Here is a 22,028-nt window from a genome sequence, read left to right as displayed (position 1 = left end):
TCTGGCCACAGGGTGCTGCAGCATTCAGTGGATGTGACGGAGGAGGACCGCGGGCCCAGCCGCAGCAACCGCATGGAGATGTCCATTTTTTATGTCGTCTATTTTGTGGTCTTCCCTTTCTTCTTTGTCAACATTTTTGTGGCTCTCATCATCATTACATTCCAAGAGCAAGGAGACAAAATGATGGAGGAGTGCAGTCTGGAGAAGAATGAGGTACGGTCTGGGGAGGGGGAAAGAGGACATTTCCGTGGGTTTTCTGCAGTTTGTGAGCTTGGAGCTCCCTAGGTGTTGAAAAGGTGTAAGAAACATGTGAGCCACCTGCCTGCTCAGCGCATGAAGGAAAGAAGTGTGGCAGCCACCAACCCCTGTGTTATCATCGGCCAGCGTCTGATGCACGTTGTTTTATTCCAGAGGGCCTGTATTGACTTTGCCATCAGCGCCAAGCCACTCACGCGGTACATGCCCCAGAACCGGCACACCTTCCAGTACCGGGTCTGGCACTTTGTGGTCTCCCCATCCTTCGAATACACCATCATGGCCATGATAGCATTGAACACTGTGGTACTGATGATGAAGGTGAGCTGTCCTGTTTGGGGCGGTGGGGAGAAGGAGGATTGGTCAGGATGGGACCAGAGGGTATTTTGGTTGTTTCTAGGAGATGCTTTGAGACGGGGTCTGAACATGTATTCCCTTGGCATAGTCACTTGAAACCCCACATGCCCCAAACTAGAGACGAGATCTTCCCTAAATGAGATGGCCTTTTAACTACTGCAGAGAGATCTGGATTTATTCTGTGCTTCCTTCTTAGAAGGAGTGGCAGCTGTCCTGGGAGAGGGGTGGAGAGGGGAAGGAGGAGATGGTCTTGAGGCACCCGGTGCAAGGAACATGGACCACTGCAGGTCTTCCCTGGGACAATCATCAGCCAAGAGGCTGGCAGGCCCTCTCCTGGCTAGCAATGTCTCTCTCTTTCCATCAGTACTACTCTGCTCCATACACCTATGAGCTGGCCCTGAAGTACCTGAACATCGCATTTACCATGGTGTTCTCCTTGGAGTGCGTCCTCAAGATCATCGCTTTCGGCTTCCTGGTGAGTGGCTGCTCCTGTTCTTGACAAGGGTGTTAATTTGGACTTTGGCAGCACACAGATCACAGAGGAAAGGTGTTAATAATGTGAGGTGGTTGCTATTTATTTTGGGTCCCAGCCTGAAAGCTGCTTTTAGGTTGGAGTTGCTCCTTTTGTTCTCATTTAACTTCCCACTGCTGGATGCTGGTGGGGGAAGCCACACCATTGCTTCACTTTTTGCCTTGTTTCTGTGCTGCTCTGGTGCCTGGACCACGTATGTGCTGTGCAGCTGCCCTGCTAAAGTCAACTGCTGCTGCAGTCATGCTGGTGGCTACTGTCCCTTGTCCCTGGCAGCCATGAGATGCTAGTGCATTGCTGTCCTTGGGCTGTATCAGTTGGACCAGACCTGACCAGCAGTGAGACCTCCCTGCCTAATTCGCAGTCCTCAAATCCCCAGCTGCTCATTTAAGATTTGAAGCCACTCTTAAGATTCTTCAGCTACTCTCTGCTGCTTATAAGCAACTGTTGGATTTGCTCTTTTATAGTTTCTTTCCTGTTTCTAACCCATACTGGGAGATGCGAGCCACTAGCAGGAAGGTTTCTAGCCACCCTCCCTGCTCCCAGTGGCTTCAGCCATGGTCAGGTCTGGTCTTGTACCAGCTGCTGCACGAAGAGCAGGGGCTGAGGTGGGTCTGGGCGCCCACAAAGAGGAGGGCAAAGCAGCCTCATGGCTGTGAGGGTCAGCGTGATGAACTATTGCAGCCTGACCAGGGCTAGCTGTGGCTGCTTTTCCTGTTCCCATTCACCAGGGTGACCTGTTGGCTGCATGAGTCATCTCCCAAGAGAAGCTGCACACTGCAGACGCCCTCAGGTCTGCCACCATCTCAGATGCAGGACAGTGCTCCAGACCGTGGCTGCATACAAATGGGCAGCAAGGTCTCTGCCACTGCCACCGTTGCCTGTGAGCAGCCTTGGCCTGTGGCCCAGTGCCCTTCAGACCTGCGATCCCCAAGCTCAAATCCATGTTCCCTCTCTCCTTCCTTTTGCAGAATTATTTCCGGGACACCTGGAACATCTTTGACTTCATCACCGTCATTGGCAGCATTACGGAGATCATCCTGACGGACACCAAGGTGAAGCGGGGGCTGGGAGCAGCGGGGCGTACGGCTGCGGGGTGGAGGGCTCCCGCCTCCCTCTGACCCTCTCATCTTCTCCCAGCTGGTGAACACCAGCAGTTTCAACATGAGCTTCCTGAAGCTCTTCCGGGCTGCTCGGCTCATCAAGCTGCTGCGCCAGGGTTACACCATCCGCATCCTGCTCTGGACGTTCGTGCAGTCCTTCAAGGTAAGTCCCATGTGCCCTTGTCTCCTCCCAGGCCACGGTGCCGGGGTGCTGCTCCCAAATGCAGGCTGTTCCTAAGGTCTTGCTGACTTGTTGGCTTGTAGGAGAGACGGATTGGCACAGCTTACCTGCTCGCTGTGCTTTTTGTACTCCTCTGGAGCTGGACCTGTGCTAAATGAGATGACTCATCTGCTTATCTTGCAGGCCCTCCCCTACGTCTGCCTCTTGATCGCCATGCTTTTCTTCATCTACGCGATCATTGGGATGCAGGTGAGCACAGACATCTCAGTGTGCATCCCTCTGGCGCGGACAGGCTGGACCAGCATGTCCTCAGCATTATGCACAGCAGCCAGCCTTGTGCCTGCCTGTCATTGCTTCACTCACTCACGGTGTCCGGCAAGGTCCCGAGGGCAGAACAGCTTGTTTGGGAGCTGCAGAGCCACACTCCCTGGGTGACCTGCTGTAGGCTTGTTCAGTCAAGCTCCACAGCTGCCTTCCCAACTTGTACCCTTAGAGATGTGGCCTTGGGGGGACTCAGCTGGGCATCCTGTGTGACGGGTGCTTTCAAATTCCCACCCATTCCTTCGGAAATTACATCTTGTCTCCAGCTCCCTAGTAGCCCCTAGAGATTGATTTCATGCCTGAGGGACCTGGTGAGCAGCCCTTCTGCCTTTCCCTTCTGAGCGGCTGGATCGTGGTGGTGATGCCTGCAGCCTGCTGTCCACCTTGTCACTCTACAGAGGGTTTATGTTGTAGCTGTGCTGCTGATGGTCTGCTTGGGCTCTCGTGCTTAGGGACCTGCGATGACCTACCAGATGGTGGGAGGTCTGCAGAGCATGGGAAGATGTTAGCTTCTCAGGCTCCAGCTGGTAAATAAGAAGCACGTGAGCTAAAACCCTCAGCTCCACACATGCCGGGGGGCTGGCTCAGTTCTCTGGTGACTAAATCCCACGCTGAGGATCTGACAAAGCATCTTTGACAAACGCTCAGGATCTGGAGCCACCTGATGAGCGAGCTGCTGCAGTACCCGACACCGTTGCCTGGACAGGCAGATTTTGGGGAGGCAGCAGGCAGCGCAGTGGCCCCCTGCTTGGGCTGCTTGGCAGCGCTGGTGTTTCGTCTCTTCCACCCCCTCTCTCCCGCCCCAAGAGAGTCGCATGGCTGGTTTTGGCCGCTCTGTCCTACACATCTCTGCACCGGCTCCAGGTGTTCTCTGCGCTAAACAACCGCCATCTGACTCAGCCCCCCTCCCTGCCGTGCGGTAGTATTTGATTTATTTTATATTTTTTTTTAACACCATTGTGAACAAATCCCCAAGCAGTAAAGTCTGTGGGCGTTATTTGAGCAAAATAGCTGGAGGCAGAAAATATTCTACAATTACACATTCCAAAAAACCTGTACAGGGGAAAAAATACTCTGCAGTTAGTATATTTTTAGGTTCACGGAAAGTGGAATAAATATTTAACAGTAATAACAGCACATTTTTCCTATTTGAGGCACTTTATGAACATTCGTTATATCCTACCATGGCCTTGGCTATGGGTCGTTATTAGGCTATTGTCCATGTTTGGGGCTTCATTGCCTCTTTTGACCCTGGGGACAGTAGTCCCGGGTGTCTGACAGTCCATCGTGGGTCAGAAGTTGTTCTGTCCCTCCCTCACTGAGCCCTTCCCCATCCTGTTTGTGCTGCTGTGCCCGACCTCAGCATCACAGACCGTTTTCCTACTAAGCGAAAAGCTCCTGGGAGTTCCAGGACCAGGACCCAGCACCCACCCAGGGTGGTGCGGCTCGTCCCCGTCCCTCCAGTGTGCTCGAGACCACCAGCGGCCTTGTGGTGCTTGGATGCCGCCCGTAGCACAGCAGAGGGATGGACGTGGAGCAGTTGGACTCTGTTGATCCCAGGTCCTCTGTGCTCCTGTTTCCATGGCAGCTCGGCCTCTCGCAGCCTTTGCTGCCCACCACAAATCCCTGCCGAGGAGAGGAGAGTCTCCTTCCCTGATGGCTGCTTGGCACCAGCTCCTCAGTGCGCTGGCTGTGCACCAGCATGCGTTTGCTGGGATGCTTCTCCATGGGGGACTGCGCAGAGATGGTGGATGTCACCTGCTTTGGGGGCTGGCTGTGCCAAGGGTGAGGGACGTGGGGCAGGATTGGTCCCTGTAGGGAAGGCGCAAGTGCAGCCGCTTCCCTGGCCTCCGAGCTCTCGTCTGGATAACAGCCCTTTTTCTCCCTCCTGTAGGTTTTTGGCAATATCAAACTAGATGAGGAAAGCCACATTAATCGGCACAACAACTTCCGCAGCTTCCTGGGCTCCCTCATGCTCCTCTTCAGGTAAGTAACCATAGAAAACTCCTTTGGCTGCATTTTTGGGTACAGGCATGCCAGGAGCTGGGCTGGCCAGGTTCTCGCCCCAAGATGTTAGGTGGACGTCAGCTTTTGGTGCTAGAGACCAGCTGGGCAAACACATAGCCACAGGAGCTCAGGAACCCCTTTCTTCCCCCACCCTGCCCCAAAAAGGATGTCTGTCTCCCAGCTCTTTGGACCAGCTGGCTGGGGGGAGCTACACCCTGGCATGGCTGCGCTTGTGTGGGTCCAGCTCGGTTGCTGCTGATCCAGTACCGTGCTCCTCTGCACGCTGGAGATGCATTTAATTTGGGCAGGAGGTTGCACAGCTTCTTGTGAGGTTTCTTCTGGGGGCATCCTGTCCCGGGTCCATCCTGTGCCACCACGACCTGCTGAGCACAGCTGTGTTGGGCGCAGGAGTGCCACGGGAGAGGCATGGCAGGAGATCATGCTGTCCTGCCTGGAGGGCAAAGGCTGTGAGCCGGACACGACGGCGACGTCTGGGCAGAATGAGAATGAGCGCTGTGGAACCGACCTGGCCTATGTTTACTTTGTCTCCTTCATCTTCTTCTGCTCTTTCCTGGTGAGTTCCTCCTCCCTGAGAGCCCTGGGGGCCTCTCTCCTCAGCCTCCCAACCTGTGCCCCCACCATAAGGTCATCTCTACTCCCTCTAGCCCTACTTTCCTTTCTCTCTGCCTTTTTTCCTTTCACTTAGATGCTCAACCTGTTTGTGGCGGTCATCATGGACAATTTTGAATACCTGACTCGGGATTCCTCCATCCTGGGACCTCACCATCTAGATGAGTTTGTCCGGATCTGGGCAGAGTATGACAGAGCAGCGTGGTATGTAGCCAGCTCCTTCTCTCCTGAGCAACCTCTCAGAGCCAGTTTTAAACAGGCATCTCTGTGTTCTGCTATCGGAAACCAGCTGTGATACCTGGGATGGTCAGGGAAGGGCTGCTCTCGCTTGCAGTCATTACAAGGGCAGCAGCTGGTTCCTACAACGCCTGGTGGCACAAGCGTCTTGGGTGAAGTTCACAGTTTGCCATGGTGTTTATCCTGAGTGCTGGAGGTTCCTGCTCTTTCTCTCCTCCCTGGCCAGTGGGCAGGTCCCTCTCAGCCTCCCTCCCTATCCCCATCCACCAGCTGGGTGACTCTGCCCTGCGACCGGCTCCATTGCCTGGTCCCCAGCACCCACAGCTCCCCGTCAGAGCGGAGCTGAGCAGGGCTTGTTCCCAGCAATGGGAAGATGCTGGGGGTCTGCTGGACTACTGCCAAGTCACCTATGGAGGACCTTGGTTGGGAGTGTGTTTGATGGGTTTGAGGAATTGTGTTCTTACGCTGGCCAGCCCACTCACCCCTCTTGACATGGGAGGACTTTGTTTCCTGCACTCACACCTTTGCTGATGAGGACCCCAGCAAACAGCAGGCCAGCAGCATGTTCCTGGCAATGGGACAGGTTCACAGTGGCCATTCATATTCCTGGTGGCTGGGCTTTGGCTCTGTTCCTGCTGCTGCTGCAGAGGAGCCGCTCTCCACCCCTCCTCTCATGATGGTCTGGAGCATCCCTAGTGTAGCAGTGTGGACCACCTCTGCACCTCTGGGAGCATGTTGCCCCAGCACTATGAGGGCATCTTTTGTGGCCCCTTCCTCCCTCCCCCACCCCAGCGACAGCCTCTTTGGAGCCACGACCCTCTACTGCTGTGCCAGGGATCGTGGGTGATCTTAGTTCAAGAGTCCTTGACAGCAACACATGCTCCCTTTGGAGACTCTTCGCCTCCACTCCTAAATGTCCGGCCCCTCAAGAGACCAGCTCCAGCCAAGATTTTTTTTCATGCCTGATATACTCAACTCCTGGCATAGTTTCCTCCACCATTTCTGTCCAACCCCATGCAGCTCAGTGCTGGCCAGGTTCCTCCCCACATGGCCTCCTCCAGCACTCTTGCTGCTGTGCAAGGTCCCCATAGGCAGGTGGGTTTGCTTGTTAGTGGGAGACATGGCCTTGTGCAAGGGGTGGAGGTCAGTACAGGTGAGTAGATGTCCTGATGGACAACTAGAGAAGGGAAAGGAGGTGAGAGAAGTGAAGCATCCAGCTGCTTGGTGTGGGGCTTCTCATCCATGGATTTTGGGAAGGATTTCTTCACACCAGGCACTTCGTTGACTCTCACCCCCCATGTTGGTGGCCTGGGTCTCCAGGACAGTCACTGAAAAAGTATGCCTGAACTGTCCTATCGATGCCACGTACCCCTCTGATTCTGAGCAAGCCGTGGTCTTTCATCATGATATGTAGACAGTGGTTAGGGGACATGCACAGGAGCTGGTGGTGCTGGGCCTGTGGGGGCAGCCCTGGCTGGGGTTGCTCACCCATTGCTGGGTGAGGAACGGGTGAGTACATCTGAATGGGTCCCACCACCTGAGTGGGGGAGCAGTTCTGTATCCTGACACCGGGACCATCACGTGAAGGTCTCACAGGGAGATCACCCAGCACCAGAAGGGCTCAGGGATGGGTTTTGCCTAGATGGTTGGGTTAGCTCTGGCCAGTGATGGAGAGGGGATGGGAGAAGAGCAAGGAGAAACCAGAGGCAAAGCTGCTGGCTAGGATGGTAATGCTGTTCTTTGCCTCCTCGTGTGGTTTCCCTTCAAGCTTGTCTAAGGATGCCCAGGAGGCTGCAGCATGCTGCACCTCAGCACTTCCACCCCACACAGTCCCACTTCCCAAAGGGCTCTGGTCTGGAGTGGAGCGGGGGAGCTCAGCATCTGACGGCCCCTGCACCCTCTCCTGCCAGCTTTCCACTTCGACTGCTTCGTTATTTCAGCCGGTGCAGGAGGGACACGGGCCATTTTCTGTGATGACTGCACCCGGGTCCGGGGAGATGTGCTTCTGTGGGCAAGAAGGGGTGTGTGTATGGGAGAGTTTGCTTCTAATAATGTGTACCCTTGGCAGAGCGTGGTCTGGTGGTCGGAGCACAGGACGGGACTGTGAGAGACCTAGGTGCTAGTGCCTCAGCCACCGGTCACCAGCTGGTCACATTATCTCTCCCCATCTCAGGTTCCCCAGATATTGGAGATACAAGTGACTCAGCTGCCAAGCTCCCTGGGACCTTGTGAGGACCAGAGAGTTGGCCATGCAAGGACAGGCTCTCTGGTGGTGTGACAGGACGTAACTCCACCAAAAGGGCTCGTGGTGGCTAGAATCCAACCAAGCTGCAGGCTCACCCTGTCTAAAATTCCAGCCTTCTCCCAACACACGTAGGTGGCCAGGGGCACAATGAGGAAGGGGGATGGGGTGGTGTTCCCCACCAAAACTGTCCTCCAGGGTCAAAATGGGTCAGTGTGAGGAGGTATGAGCTGACTCATGGTGGAGAAGGCAGTAGCTGGTGCTCATAGCTTTCCCCTCTCTGGGTCTGACAGTGCCAGAATAAGAGCCATACACCCCTGGGGGTCTTGCCCCACAGATGGCCCCAGCATCCCCCGGTTAAGCTGTCCATCCTCCCCTCCACTCTCTCAGTGTCCTATTAACCCACCTGTGCTTCCTTTGCAGCGGCAGGATCTCGTATAAGGATATGTACAAATTAGTACGGGTGATCTCGCCTCCTCTGGGCCTAGGAGAGAACTGCCCCTACAGGGTGGCGTGCAAGGTTTGCCTCCCAGTCCTCCGCCACAACCTGGCCACGGGACGCACCATCCACCCCTCCTTCCCCCCTGCTCCACCGCCACCGCGCCTCCCGAGGGAACCCTGATGTTGCTTTCCTTCGAGTTTAAAGAGGTCCGCGGCCTCCCAGAGCCAGCAGCTGTCCCCCTTGAGGGGAGGCATGAGTGGGGCCGGAGGGGGCTCAGAGCCTCCTGGGGTGGGTTTCGACAAATTGAGTCCCCCAGCTAGCCCCCTGCCCCAGCACCATCGGCGCAGAGAGCCCCCGAAGGGTGCCAGGCCCCAAATGCCACTGTCCCTGCTTGGCTTCTCAAAGTGCCCTCACAAGGGAGCAGGAGTTTTCTGGGGGGACTTAGCTGTGGTTTGTTCCTGAGGAGGAAAGGGGGGAAGCAAAGGCAGGAAGATGTTGGTGACTGCCGTTGTTTTGGAGACTGAGGGCCGGGGGTAGGACGGGAGGCCAGGGTGACCCCTCTCCCTGGGGGACACCGTGCTGTGCCCAACAGACTCTTCCTCAAGTGTGTCACTTGGAGGACACATGACCGTGTCTCTGGGGAGCAGGACTCTTGCTAGTCTCGCACTTATCTTGCCAGACCTGCCTGGGAGGTGGTGGCACCTGGGCACATCCCTGGAGCTCAACAGCTCCTCTCCTGCTTGAGCCGATGTCCCAGCTGCTGGCTGTGAGTCCATGGCAGCGATTTGGCCTCCTTGTGCCTGTCTGACTTGCACTCCTTTTAAAAATTTATTTTATATTGGGGTGACAGTTGAGCAAAATCCTGTGCCTTCCCCCTCCTCCAAAGTGCCACAACACCTATGTCTGTCCATGGCATGAAAAGATGAACCACAGAGCTTGTTCTTCCCTCACAACATCTGAGGAGATGTACGAGGGGAGCTCAGATACCCCTGGCCCTTGATCTTGGCTCTGCAGAGGAAGAGGGTTCCTTGGTTCATCATGGTGTAGCCACCGCATCCTTCTCACCACATCAGAAATGCTTCTTCCAGCCAGCATCCTTGGAATGGGTTTGTCACTCTCCACGGCTGGTCATGGGGATGATACACACATTTGAAATCTTGAAGTAGACCACCAGAAATAAAGCAGAGCAAGCAAGACAAGGCCTGGATGGTCGGTCACCTCATTTATGAAGAGTTATTTAGGGATAGGAGATTTCTTGCAAGAATCTCAGATGATTCATTTGTTCAAGGAGGGGCTCTTTGCAGTCTTTCCACTCTTCTCTGTTGCATCCCTGGCAAAGGATGGCGGCTTTGCTGAGAACACTTGCTCGGGTCCCTGCAGACAGAAGACAGGAAGAGGAATTTTTAGTCTTTCTTGATTGACATCAGGGCTTCACTGGGAAATGCTGCTCTCCTAAGCTGGATCACCTGGTGCTCAGAAGGGTACCTGTAATGCTTCCTGGGAAGAGAGAGTTCTGCAGCAGTCTGGGCTTTCTGCTGACTCTGTGGGATGGACAGAGCAGTGAAGGTGGATAAACTCATGGGGAGGCAGAGAGTGAGACCCACTTCTGCTGTCGTGTGAGGGAGACCATCCCCATCTCTTCCTTGTCTTGCTTCAGCCTGCTCCTCCCTGTGCATGGGATATTTCAAGGGCATGAGAGATTTTCGGGAATTCCTACTGCCTTGGAACAATTACCAAAAGGCAACTGATGAAGAAAGAAAACCCACGTGGTCGTTGCATCTTGCCACCATGGTCCAGATCCCAAAAAGCTGACCCAACTTGCTCACCTTTCCTTTTGGTGAGCCTGCCCTGCACGTCACAGTGTACAAGTTCACCTTCCTGGAGCCCTCACCCCTATCCTGCCAGACAATGCGACAACAACAACTTGCAGAAACACACACCAATGTGTTTATGGAGTGATGGACAGCCTGCTTTAGAAGAGATGATGCTTGGGCAAGTTCAGGATGCTGCATAGGGGTGCAGCATGGTATGGAAGCATACCCACTAGGCCATCCACAGGTGGGATAACAAAGGGACATTGGTGCAGGAACATTTCGCGTGGAAGTCCAGCAAGCTCTGTCCTTATGCTGGGGAGAGCAGGTCTTGTAATCACATCTTGCTGAGACTGCATCCTGGCAACCAGCTCTACTCCTTGGGGCTATATCTGCCTTTCTTCAATGCATCTGCTTCTAGCAGCCATGCAAAAGTGAGCCAAGGAGGTGGGCATCATCTTTGCCCCCTAAAAGTAGCCCTTGAGATGGTCATGGGTCAGGCGGATGCTCCACAGACATTCATGTCCCTGTGGACATATCCTATTCCTGAACCTACTCTCACATCACTTGTTATTCTGGTGCTCTGTTCCTAACAGCCTGTTACGGCACAGTACTTGTTTCCTAACCACATGAGGACAGATGTCCCCCAGATTTCCTCCTCCATCACTCACATGGTTCTCTCAGAGTACCAGGCCCGAGTCGTTAGTGCCTGGTGGTTTTACAGGCCACCCTGTGCCACAGCCACAGAGCACATCTCCATCCAGACACAGGACAGATGGCCAGCTCTCCCATCAAGGGTGTGCCCATGCTGGGACCAGCTCTTGGGAGGCATCCGGTTCAGATGAATGGCATTGCACATGCCTTCCTGTGCTTCAGTCCATGGGGATGTGGTTTCTGGACACAGCTGTGTTGCTCAAAACGCTTTAAGATCTCTGCTCTGGGAAGCAGCAAAGCGTGCAGCCTGTCTGTGGGAACAGCACAGTTCTTCTGCAGTCCTTCTTGGTTACTGATGCAAACTCTTCCTTTCACGGGAATCCATCCCTCCGTCGTTGTGCAGAGAATCTCAGTACAAAAGACAGTGTCTGATGTGTGCTGGGTACACCAAAATCCCCCCTGCCAGGAAGGGTGGGTGGAAGATCACTGACTTGCTTCCTTTTTACACAAAGTTCTTGAGCATGAAAATTTTAAAGTCTTCTCCTCTTCAAGCACATCAAGTCAGTGCACTTTCAGCTCTGCCAAGATGCTGCTTTACAGACTCCTGGACCTGGATATTTCCTCTTGATCATCCCGCTTAATAGTCTCCAGTGTTGTTATCGATCCTCTTTCCTACCCATTTAAGTGTGCCAGGTCTCAAAGGGGATCGCTTTCCCAGCCTGTTCTGGGCCTGCACCCCAAACAGCTCCCATTGCGGGCCATTACCATCTCTAGTTCCCATCCAAAATGTCAGGACTTATCTTGGTGGGGGCCTCTTTGGCCAGGAGTCTGCTTCCAAACCAGTGGTAACCCCTGAGAAGAGGATATTTCTTCTTCTCCCTTTTCCATGCTGCTCTGAGCACATGGGTAGGGAAAAGGCCAGGATGCCGTGGAGAGTGCTTAATTTTTCGGCAGTGCCCTCTCTCCCAGTCCACCCCAGGTGAGACAGGTTCCTCTCCAGTAGAGTCCTCCCAGCCCAGCTGTAAGGGTTGATGCTTTTGCTGTTGTGAGGTTGTCCTTGCCAATTAACCATCCTGAACACTGCAGTGCAGGACAGAAGCCTGGCATGAAGGGAAGAAGTGATGGCCGAGCCCAGGATCCCCGAGAGATGCACTTGAGTGGCCTCTTGGACATGCAGAGAGAGGGAGACACAGCCCAACTATCTCTGCCTGGCAGAGGGCTCAAGGCGTCATCGGGTGGCCCGTTTTTGGTAGCATTCCCCACTGCAGCAATCCTAGGCAGGTCCTGACGGAGCAGAGGAGCGCGAGGTGGGGGTCTGTCCTAGCCGCCTCCCTTGGGAAACCCAAATGAACCCCGATGTTGGAAGGCCCAAACAGCTGCCTCTGCTGAGACTCTTTAAACTCCAACCTGGTGGAACTTGCAGCCGCATGTGGGAGAGAGCCAGGGCGGGAGCATGGCATGTACAACTTTTCCTCCCGGTTTTGTTTTTTCAGCCAATTCAGCATGCCTTTTGCACTGGTGCATGGTGGGAAAGTGGTCCATCCGCAGAGCCAGACGGAAGCAACTGGGCATCTTCCTTTGACAAGTGACCCTGGCCCACTGCCTTCTATGCAAGACGCTGCCTCCCAATTGCATAGACCTTATGAGCTGGGGATACACAGCCTTCCAGCTATGGGTTAGGTGGCGATGCAAAGCAATACCCAGGTCCCCCCCCGGGAGGGAAGACGCTACGGAGGCCACAGAGCACTGTGGTGCAAACCGCCGTTATCTCAAATAACCCATGGCTTGAGTGCCGTGTATCTGATTTATACCACTCGCACACAGCCCTGGAACCTGTGGGACAAGTTGGGGGCTGCTGGAGGGCTTTAGGAAAGGGGTTGAGACCAGAGAAGGACTGCCAGACTGCTAGCGAGACAGGCGCTTGAGGCCAGCAGCAGAGAGGAGAGGGGTGAGTTGCTTTCTGCCAGCATTCCTGGGTCTGTGTGAGCAGTGCTATAAATCCACATCAGGACAGTCTCTCATGTATGATTTGCCTTGATTAACGGGTTTCCTGTTCTTTTCCTGTGTGTCCGTTTGTTTTTTCTCTCCTGTTTTCCTGTACTATTTTTGTTTGTACGTTTTCCTGCTCTCTGGGAATGCCTCCTCTCTCTCTGCATCTCCCTCCCTCCCCTTCCCCCTTCATGAGCAGTGGCCGAATCCATTACACTGAGATGTATGAAATGCTGACTCTTATGTCACCACCGCTAGGCCTCGGCAAGAGATGTCCTTCCAAAGTGGCCTATAAGGTAGATCAACCCTTCCTTCTATGGGGGCTAGAGCTGAGCAGGAGCCGGGGCTTGAGGGAGCTGCGGGAGGTGGTGCTGGGGGAAGCTGGGGAGGCGTTGGGGGCATCCAACGTGTGTTTAGCTCACTCCTGGGGAGCCTCAGAAGAGTCCTGGCCATGCTGGCTGGTCTCCACTGCCCACGCATGTGACGCTGCCGTGGTCACTCGCAAGCCCAGGGAGCTCTGGGATGGAGGACCCCAGTGAAAGAAGAGGAGCAGGATCAGCAGTAGCGTGGAAGTGGGAGGGTTAGAGAAGATGGGGTAAGGAGCAACCCCATAGCACAGTTGGGAGAGTGAGATGTCCTTAGGGGCTCACTGACCCAAGCTCATCCCTTGGGCTTGGAACAATCCTTGTCCCGGTCAGTGCTAAAGCCCATGGAGAATGGGAAGCAGGTGGGCAGCAAGGACGTATCCTGTAGGAGCAGTTCTGCAGTGCATGAGGAGCTAGGTGCATTGGCATGAGCTATCCCAAGGATGGCTTGTGCAAGGCAAAGCCAGGTGCCTTCAAAAGGTGTCTCTGAGTTTTACCCCCTTGTTCCTCCGGGGGTGGTGGCCAGCAGATGGCTCATGGCACAGGCACAGCGTGCTCCTGGCTGCATAGGCATGGAGCAGGAGCACGGGAAGCCCTGAAGGACGTGGGGTGGCAGCTGTGTGGCGTTGCTGAAGGCAGCAGCTGTTAGGACAATACCTGGAGCTACAGACCAATGTGTTGCCCAAGTCTGGAGCAAAATGAAGCTTTCCTTGGCCACGGGCTGCTGCCCGCAGCCCTTTCAGCAGCATTCAGGGCCAGCGAAGGGGAGACTTGTGCACACTTGCAATCACGCTGCCACCCTCTCTGGCTCTCACATGTTTGTTCACACATGCATACATCCACCATCACACTTTTCCAGGAGAAAATAGGAAGCTTGAAGGCAGGGAAAGGACACGAGAAGCCGGGTGAAAAGGAATGGGCAGGGAAGGGATGACCCAAGGTATTCACAAAGCAAAATATACTCTCTGGAAAGTGGATCTGGTCACTTCGGTTTGCACCCCGCCTGCCCAGGGTGGGGAAGGAGCATGGCGTGTCTAACCTGCCTTGGTTGCCCTTCTCTCTTTCCTTCTGCACTTTTTCTCCCTCTCCTTCCCTTCCCCACCCTTGGATAATTTGGACCCTGTGCATGTGCTGGCAAACTTCATCTCTGAAAGACGCAAAAAGGGAGCGCCAGGATGTAGCATGCTAGAGGAATCCAGCCGATCTGAAGTCCCTGAAGGTTAGGGACCCTCCTCTCCCCTGCCCCAGGTGGGAAGGGTTGAGAGCCGGAAAGCCAAACCACCCGGGAACGGAAACCTGAGCCCCCTCTCCCCTTCTCGAGCATTCCCCACGCCCGCATCCCTGATGGATCAGGCGTGTCTTCCCAAAAGTGCCGGGAAGTGCCGTGGCAGCCCTGGTGCTGTGGGGAGGGGGGCTCAGGGGCCATTCCCGGGGTGCAGGAGGAGCCCTGGAAGGCAGTGAGCCGGTGTCCTGGGGTGGAAGGAGCCGGGGGGGGTGGCGGGGTGATCCTTGCCCTTCTTTTTTGGCTGTGCTGTTTTGACACTCTTTGTTGCTTTTTATTTTTTAATTTTTTTTTCCCTTTTGTTTAATGTTTAATTTCTTTTCCTCCAGCCTGGTCGATGTGTTTTTCGATATTGTTTTCCGTCCGCTGTTTTCTTCTCTCTCTTGCGCAGAGACTGGTGCTGATGAACATGCCTGTGGCCGAGGACATGACGGTCCATTTTACCTCCACCTTGATGGCACTGATACGCACGGCCTTGGACATCAAAATTGCCAAAGGTAAGGTTGGTGGGGCAGAGAGGGGACAGAGCCAGGAGGGTTTCAGAGTGACCAGCACTCATCCTTTGGGCAAGCTGACAACTTCATGGCTAAATTGGGGTTAGCCACATAGAGCCTGGCATGTGGATGGACGTGATTACCTTGAACAGGCAAATTTCTGACACTCTCTATTAAAAAATCTATTTCTTTAGGGAAGAAGTGGCCAGTTTTCCACTAGAAGCTTCTTCTAGAGAGCAGAAACAGCTTGATGTCCACTGTGTAAAGGGGGAGAGAATTCCTGTTCCTCCCTGTGTACAATACCAAACCAAGGAGGGAAAAGATCACATGTGCTTGGCTTCCTAAAGCAGGGGAACAGAAATCTCTCCCTCAGGGAAGATAAAATGTTCAGAGCAGGAAAACAGGCTTTGTTGTTGTTGCTGGAAACACTCTGATTCATCAGATCAAAAGCTTTCTACAGAAACATGCCATTTTCAACACATAGTCCCCTGGGAACAGCTGAGCTGTTGGAAGAAAACCCAACCCAGGGCAAGATAGCAGCAAAAGCCCAGTGACGAGACAGCTCCTTGGGTTCACGTCCCTCTAGGTAAAGCAGAGATTTGAACCTGGGTGTCCTGCAGCTCAGCAGAGTTGCCTCGGGCTCAGGTGTCTCCAGTTGGCACGTGTTGACAGCTCCCTTTGAGCCTTGGTCTTCCTAAGCTCAGCAAATCCTTTCACCACTGTCCAGAGAGCTCTGCTGTCCTTGCACAGCATCGCCGAGTATTTAAGGATTTCAACCAAGTGGAGCTGCTCTTTCACCAGCACATGATCCGCTCACCAGCAAAGAGAAAGTGGGGCAGCAGCAGGTGTGTGTGGGCTGGAGTAGGATTGGAGCCGCAGAGACGGACCCAAGGCGAGCTTGAAGATGGCAGCTTTGAGTGGGAGGGGAGGGGATGGGGAGAAGGAGGCACATATGGAAGGGATGGTAGGAAAGTTTCCCTGCGAGAGCAGGAGACCAGGCTCACTGATGCAAGATGGCCCTCCCAGCCCAGTGAGAGCTGGTTGCTGCTCATGAACCTCACTTCAGGATGGGAAGGGGGTGTTTTTAGTTGGACCCTGGTGCCAGGTCTTGATGTACGTGGGCCACTTCTTTTCCCCACTGTTCAAGGTGGTGCAGATTGGCAGCAGCTGGATTCCGAGCTTCAAAAGGAGATCCTGACCATTTGGCCTCACCTGTCCCAGAAGATGCTTGACTTGTTGGTACCCATGCCAAAAAGTGAGTCTCTGGGGGCTGTCATCGCTGCCAAGTTTCCATTGTACCTGCAGCAGCTTCTTCCCAAAGGGAGGTGGGGACAGGTCAGACCCGTCCCCGGCTGGAAGAGAAGTGAGAAAAAGCCTTGTGTTGCTACAGGCTGACTTCTGCCTTGCTCTGCCTGGCTGCTTGGGACCCTCTTGAAAAATGCCAAGTTTGCAGTGATATAATCCTGCCAAACCCAAAGTCTCCTGTAAATCATCTCTGAAGCATGTAAGGGCAGGAGGTTGAGCATCACTTGCTCCGTTACATATAATGATGTGATGAAGATGTGTGTCTTCGTGGTTTATGATGATGCTTTCAAGCCATCTCCATCCATTTTATCTCCACGAGGAGTGTCTGGGTATTCATCTCTTTCTCTCTTTTGGAGCAGTGGGCAGAGTTTGAAGGTCATCAGGGTATGCCACAGCAGGGCTCGTCCTGAGATCCGCGCTGGTGCCTTCAGACCTGCTGTTTCTGTTAACACATAAGTGTCCCCACTTTCTTCCCTCTTATGCTTTCAGCCTCTGACCTGACTGTTGGCAAAATATATGCAGCCATGATGATCATGGATTACTACAAGCAGAGCAAAGCAAAGAAGCAGCGGCAGCAGCTGGAGGAGCAGGTGAGGCTCAGTGAGGTCACACGATGGGCAGGACAGGGATGTTCAGAACACCCTTGCTGCTTCCTACCATGTCCCAACCAAACATGCAGCCAGTGGCATGAGATGCAGCTGAGGGATAAAGATGGTGGTACAGGTTGGGGTTTGGTGACTACAAGGCATACGTACCTGCATCCTTGGTCCCCAACAGCAAAGATGAGCGTGCTGTCATCTTCCCAAGTGGTGGGGACTTTGTTGGTGAAGTACTGGGTGTTCATCTGCGTCTCCTACAGACTCAGCTTCTTCCTTTCTTCAATACAGAAAAATGCCCCCATGTTCCAGCGCATGGAGCCATCCTCCTTGCCGCAAGAAATCATCTCAAATGCGAAGGCTCTGCCTTACCTCCAGCAGGACACCCTCTCAGGCCTGTGAGTATTGCTGTGAGAAGAAGGGAGATATTCCTGTCGTTTTTCTGTTCCTGTAGCCCTCCTTTTGTTTTCTGGAGCTGGCACTTGGATGCGCAGAGGGTTAAAGAGCTGCCGAGAGCAGCAGAAACCCAGTCTGGGACAGAAAGCTCATGGCACAAAGCTTTTGCAGGATCCCAGGTAGCTGGTGTGCATCAGCATCATCAACAGTAGCAGAGGTGGCCAAGGGGGATGGCCAGGTGTCTGCAGGGCAGCTCTTCTTGCAGGACCGTCCCAGTGCTAAGTGCAAATTCTCTTACCTAAGAGGGTCTGGGATGGACCTGAACCTCAAGAGCAGTTGAACAGCAGGTCCCTGGTTGGTGCAGGATAGGTGGGGGATCCCAGCGCCCTGGCTGGTGGGAATGAGATGGTGGGAGTTGCTGACACTGCACTCGGGATGTCCCACTGCTGCCACAGGACCTGGGGCACTGGTGTCCTCTCCTGCCTGGGCAGCAATTCAGATGTCCAAGGAACATGATGTGTATTGTGGAGGTCTCAGCCTTGACAGCCTGGGGGGCAAGCATGGGGGCTCTCCAGCTCTGAGCCACTGGAGAGGCAATACCCAGTGAGGGCAGCACCTGGCTTGTGGCCTCCCTGAAGATGGACCATCTTTGCAGGAGCAGCCGGAGCGGGTTCCCGTCGCTGAGCCCACTCTCACCACAGGAGATCTTCCAGCTGGCGTGCATGGATCCGGCCCATGGGCAGTTCCAGGAGCACCAGTCTCTGGTAAAGTCACGCACTGCCTGGTGGGCACTTACCTGCGGTCCCAGTGAGGATGCTGGTGGACATGGGGAGGTGTGGGGCTGTTGGCATGGCGGTAAAATGCTGCCCTCTGCCCCTGTGGCAGCGAGCACAGTGGGGAGATGGCAGCCACTGGGTCATGCACGGATCCGAGCAGGGGACAAACATCCCCAAGTGTCCCCCAGCTGGGGCTCTGGCCCCTCACCTCTTTCCGGGCACTGGGGACACAGCCATCCACAGACCAGCCCTGGCTAGTGGGGCCAGGCAGTGGCAAGTGCTTTTGGGGTGAGAGCTGTGACCGGGGTCCAATGTCCTGCAGTAAAATATCCTTCTCTTCACAGGCGGTTCTTTTTTCCACTGAGCGCTCATTTCAGTGGGTTACCCCGTGCTGAGTGATGGTATCTGATGTTTTCGGATTCATGTTCATTTTGTTGTCAGTGCTGGTGTCCCCAGTCCCAAACCGATCTGTCAAACTGTCTCCAACAGGAGCACACCCCTCCGGCCTCACACACATGCCGGCCAGCAGCAGCAGTGTCTCTGTGTGTGTGTGTGTATATATATATATACATATCTATATATATCTCTCTCCGTGTCTGTGTGTGTGCATTCGCGCACCACCCCGACTCTTGTCGGATGCAGTGTTGTACCACTGTGCATCTCCAGCCCGGTCCGTGTCTCCCGGGTCTGTAGTACTCTGTGTGAACTGTGTACCACGCAGGTGGGCATCCCCTGCCCCGGCCACCCTGACCACGCCACTGTCTTGCCGGCAGAGAGGTGGCAGATGAGACTCCCCCCTCCCCGTAAAGTCACTTTCTAGCAGATCTCCAGGCTCACTCCCTACCCATCTTCTTCATGAGACGGGGAGAGACCCCTAAATTGGAAATTAACCAAAGCGCAAAGGTGCCGCAGGTGGTGTGCGTTCTTGTAATGGGATGTGGCCAGAAAGCTTTTAAAACAGTGTCAGGGAGAAAATCCCGTATGTTTGTCCCCTTCTGGCAAAAGGAGGAGTTAAAGCCCAGGCAGTCAGGGCGTCACCAGATCCAGGCAGGGTTTCCACTGCCACTGAAGAGGTGTAAGATGAATTGGCCATCAGGCAAGCCTGGAGCACCACACCTGCAATGGATTGTGAATCGGAGATTATTTTTCAGTGGCAACGTGATGAATGATATGTCTTAGTCTCTTGTTTTGGCCCACTTAAATTCTGCCCCCCAGTTGAACGAGCAGGGCTGTCCCCTGCAAATAGGGCAGAAGCAGCGCGCTGCCCTGCTCCAACCCCATCCCAAGAACTTGGCTGTGTGTTTATTTCCAGGAGCCAGAGGTTAGGGAGTTTCAAAGAGTGCAGCCCTCTAACCGTGGCAACTACCTTCCCGTGGACACTCAGGACCACGCTGTCTCTGGGAGGGCCTCCTCCATGCCTCGTCTCACTGTGGATCCCCAGGTAAAACCAAGCAAAGCCCCCACGGGTGCCGGGTCGAAACAAAGCCTACCAGGTAACACTGGGGTTTCTCTCCACACTGAGCAAGTCCCATGAGCCCCACAGCTTCCCCAGCACCCCGATATTGGAGCTTCTCCCCATCCTTGGGGTGCTGTACAAGTAGGAGAGCTGCTGTTCCCCTGCTGCAGCAGAGAGCAGCCAGGGGTATCGATCTCCTGGCTCATGTGGAAGACCCACGGTGGAGCAGGGCCATGCTGGGAGGTTGCAGGATCCCCCCACAGTGGGACACCCCTGCTTTCCTCCAGCCCTGGGCACTGGCTGAGGTTCAAGGAGTCCCAGTACGGCTGTCAGATGATCTCCCAGGTGATGAAATGCCTTTTCCTTCCTTTCCTATTGTCCCAACGCACACGCTTCTCTGTCTGTCCAGGGGAACCCAGGCCATATCTCACCTCCTTGTCTGTCTGCCCAGTTTCGCTGTTGTTCTGTCTTGTACTTAGCCTCCACCAAGACACAGATGCTCTTAATGGGGTTTGGTTTTGCTGAGAAGGCTCTGGGTCTGCTTTCTCACAGAGGTCCTGGTGTCAGTGCTGGTGTGAAATGTCGTGGTGCTTTGGTGGGGTGTGAAGAGGAAGGGAGGCTTTGCCTTGTGGGCTTTATTGACCATTTGGCTGTGGGGGAAGATGATCAGAAGGAGGGGATGAGAGTAGAAAGGATATGGTGCGAGGAGAGGTGACAGGGAGAATGGCCTGAGGCTGCAATGGCAAAATCAAGCAAAGGAAAATATAGAAGGAGGTGATGTTTTCCACAAAACATGTGAGAACACAAGACAGAATGAGAGGAGAAGGTAGAAAAGAGAAGCATGGAAGGGAGAAAGGAAAGGAGAGGCATGATAAAACAACAGCGTGAGCGGAGCGAGGGAATAAGTGCAGGGGAAGGGGACGTGGGAATAAAGGAGGACCAAGGAGGACCAGTGGAAAAGTGGCAGCAGACAGAAAAATAAACACCAAGCGAGAGGCACCAGAGGATCCCCCCCTCTCAACGATTTCTTCTTCGATGTCTCTGTTTGCTCCACTTGCTCTGTTTTCAAGGCGAGGAGGGATACTGAGACAGCTGGGGGGGCAATGGTCTGGTGACGCCCGTGTCCCCACACCCGGGGTGGGGTGCTGCTGCTCTTCTCCTGACACGCGGTGCCTTGGCTTGAACCACAGTCGCTGGCTTTGCTTGTGGAGCACAGTTCCCAGCTGGCTGGGGCATGGGAGCTCACAAGAACAACAGCTAAACCCCATTTTCCTCCCACCCCTGATTTGTGCAGAAGTTATTTGGTGGGGCTGTGCTCAGGATGGCCACCTCCACCCTCCAACTCTCCCCATCCTGGGGGTTGGTGTGCCAGTGATGGCGGGTGAACCGGTAATTGCTCGACCGCCGTCCCCCCCACTCCTGCCTGGTGCTGACCCCCTCCCCGGCCGGCCGGGGTTGCTTGCAGGTGGTGACAGACACCAGCTCGATGCGGCGATCGTTTTCCACCATCCGAGACAAGCGCACCAACAGCTCCTGGCTGGATGAGTTCTCCATGGAGCGCAGCAGCGACAACACCTACAAGTCCCGCCGGCGCAGCTACCACTCCTCGCTCCAGCTCTCTGCCCGGCGCCTCAATGCCGACACGGGTGAGCAAGGGCGGGTGGCCCCCATCCCACACCAATGCCAAAAAATTCCTCAGCCCAGCATCCCCCGCTCCTGGGGAGGGGACGGTGAGGACTGATGGAGATGTCCTGCAGGCCATCGGTCCGATGGGCATCGCTCGGGCGGCAGGGAGAGGGGTCGATCCAAAGAGCGCAAGCACTTGCTGTCCCCCGATATCTCCCGCTGCAACTCTGAGGAGAGGAGTCCCCAGGCACATGACGAGTCGCCGGAGCGGCGACGTGAGTCCCGGTCACCCAGCGAGGGCAGGTCACAGACACCCAACAGGCAGGTGAGTGCCAGAAACCCCTTCCTAAGCACAAAGGGAGGTGTAGAAAAAGCTCCTTGCCAAAACCGGGAAGATAAGCCCCAACTCTGGGAGCTCTGTGCCTTCTCTTCTCCCTGTGGTGGCATCTCCTGTGAGCTGATCAGGTTGGGGCTGCTTGGGCACCCTGCAGAGCGTTTGGGGAGAGGGGGGGATCTCCACACTGATCCTCTCACTACTGTGGCATCTGCTCCCTGCCCAGGTGGAGGTGTCCCAGCTACAAAAGCCTGGAGATGCCAGTGGTTGAGTGTGCTTGAAGCCCACAGAGAAGCTGCCCATAGAGACCAGCAGCTGGAGAGCCGTTAGCTCTTCCCACAGCAGTTTTGCAGATGCTTTTTACTTTTGCCCACCAAGGGCAGACACCATCTTTGTCCATGGACCAGGCCCCGAGGCAGGGATGGGGCAGATGAGGGCTTAGCAGGGCCTCATCCAAGCAGGAAGATGCTCTGGGGACCCCAGGCTCAGGGTGCGGGGCAGTGGGTGCACGGCGCTGCCCATCGCCCCTGTATTCTCCAGCGTGTCTTGATGCGTTGCAGGGAACGGGCTCCCTGAGTGAAAGCTCCATCCCCTCCATCTCGGACACCAGCACCCCCCGGCGAGGTCGCCGCCAGCTCCC

General features: G+C 54.8%; 1 protein-coding gene across 1 annotated transcript in view; it reads left to right on the top strand.

Annotated features, from left to right (window-relative positions):
* CACNA1E (calcium channel, voltage-dependent, R type, alpha 1E subunit) overlaps positions 1-22,028 on the top strand; it is a 108,034-nt gene that overhangs the window by 73,536 nt on the left and 12,470 nt on the right. Inside the window, exons 30-48 of the mRNA XM_009892926.1 lie at positions 12-213; positions 412-576; positions 977-1,087; positions 2,113-2,196; positions 2,282-2,407; positions 2,609-2,674; positions 4,641-4,732; positions 5,162-5,327; positions 5,460-5,587; positions 12,958-13,054; positions 14,797-14,902; positions 16,047-16,154; positions 16,694-16,794; positions 17,092-17,198; positions 17,852-17,960; positions 19,285-19,413; positions 20,894-21,074; positions 21,186-21,379; positions 21,949-22,022. Coding sequence (XP_009891228.1) covers positions 12-213; positions 412-576; positions 977-1,087; positions 2,113-2,196; positions 2,282-2,407; positions 2,609-2,674; positions 4,641-4,732; positions 5,162-5,327; positions 5,460-5,587; positions 12,958-13,054; positions 14,797-14,902; positions 16,047-16,154; positions 16,694-16,794; positions 17,092-17,198; positions 17,852-17,960; positions 19,285-19,413; positions 20,894-21,074; positions 21,186-21,379; positions 21,949-22,022 — 2,346 coding nt within the window. The remainder of the gene's footprint in view (positions 1-11; positions 214-411; positions 577-976; positions 1,088-2,112; positions 2,197-2,281; positions 2,408-2,608; positions 2,675-4,640; positions 4,733-5,161; positions 5,328-5,459; positions 5,588-12,957; positions 13,055-14,796; positions 14,903-16,046; positions 16,155-16,693; positions 16,795-17,091; positions 17,199-17,851; positions 17,961-19,284; positions 19,414-20,893; positions 21,075-21,185; positions 21,380-21,948; positions 22,023-22,028) is intronic.

The sequence above is a fragment of the Charadrius vociferus genome, unplaced genomic scaffold (assembly GCF_000708025.1).
Source record: "Charadrius vociferus isolate BGI_N301 unplaced genomic scaffold, ASM70802v2 scaffold39, whole genome shotgun sequence".
Taxonomy (NCBI): Eukaryota; Metazoa; Chordata; class Aves; order Charadriiformes; family Charadriidae; genus Charadrius; species Charadrius vociferus.
This window is presented reverse-complemented; position numbering and strand designations above follow the sequence as displayed.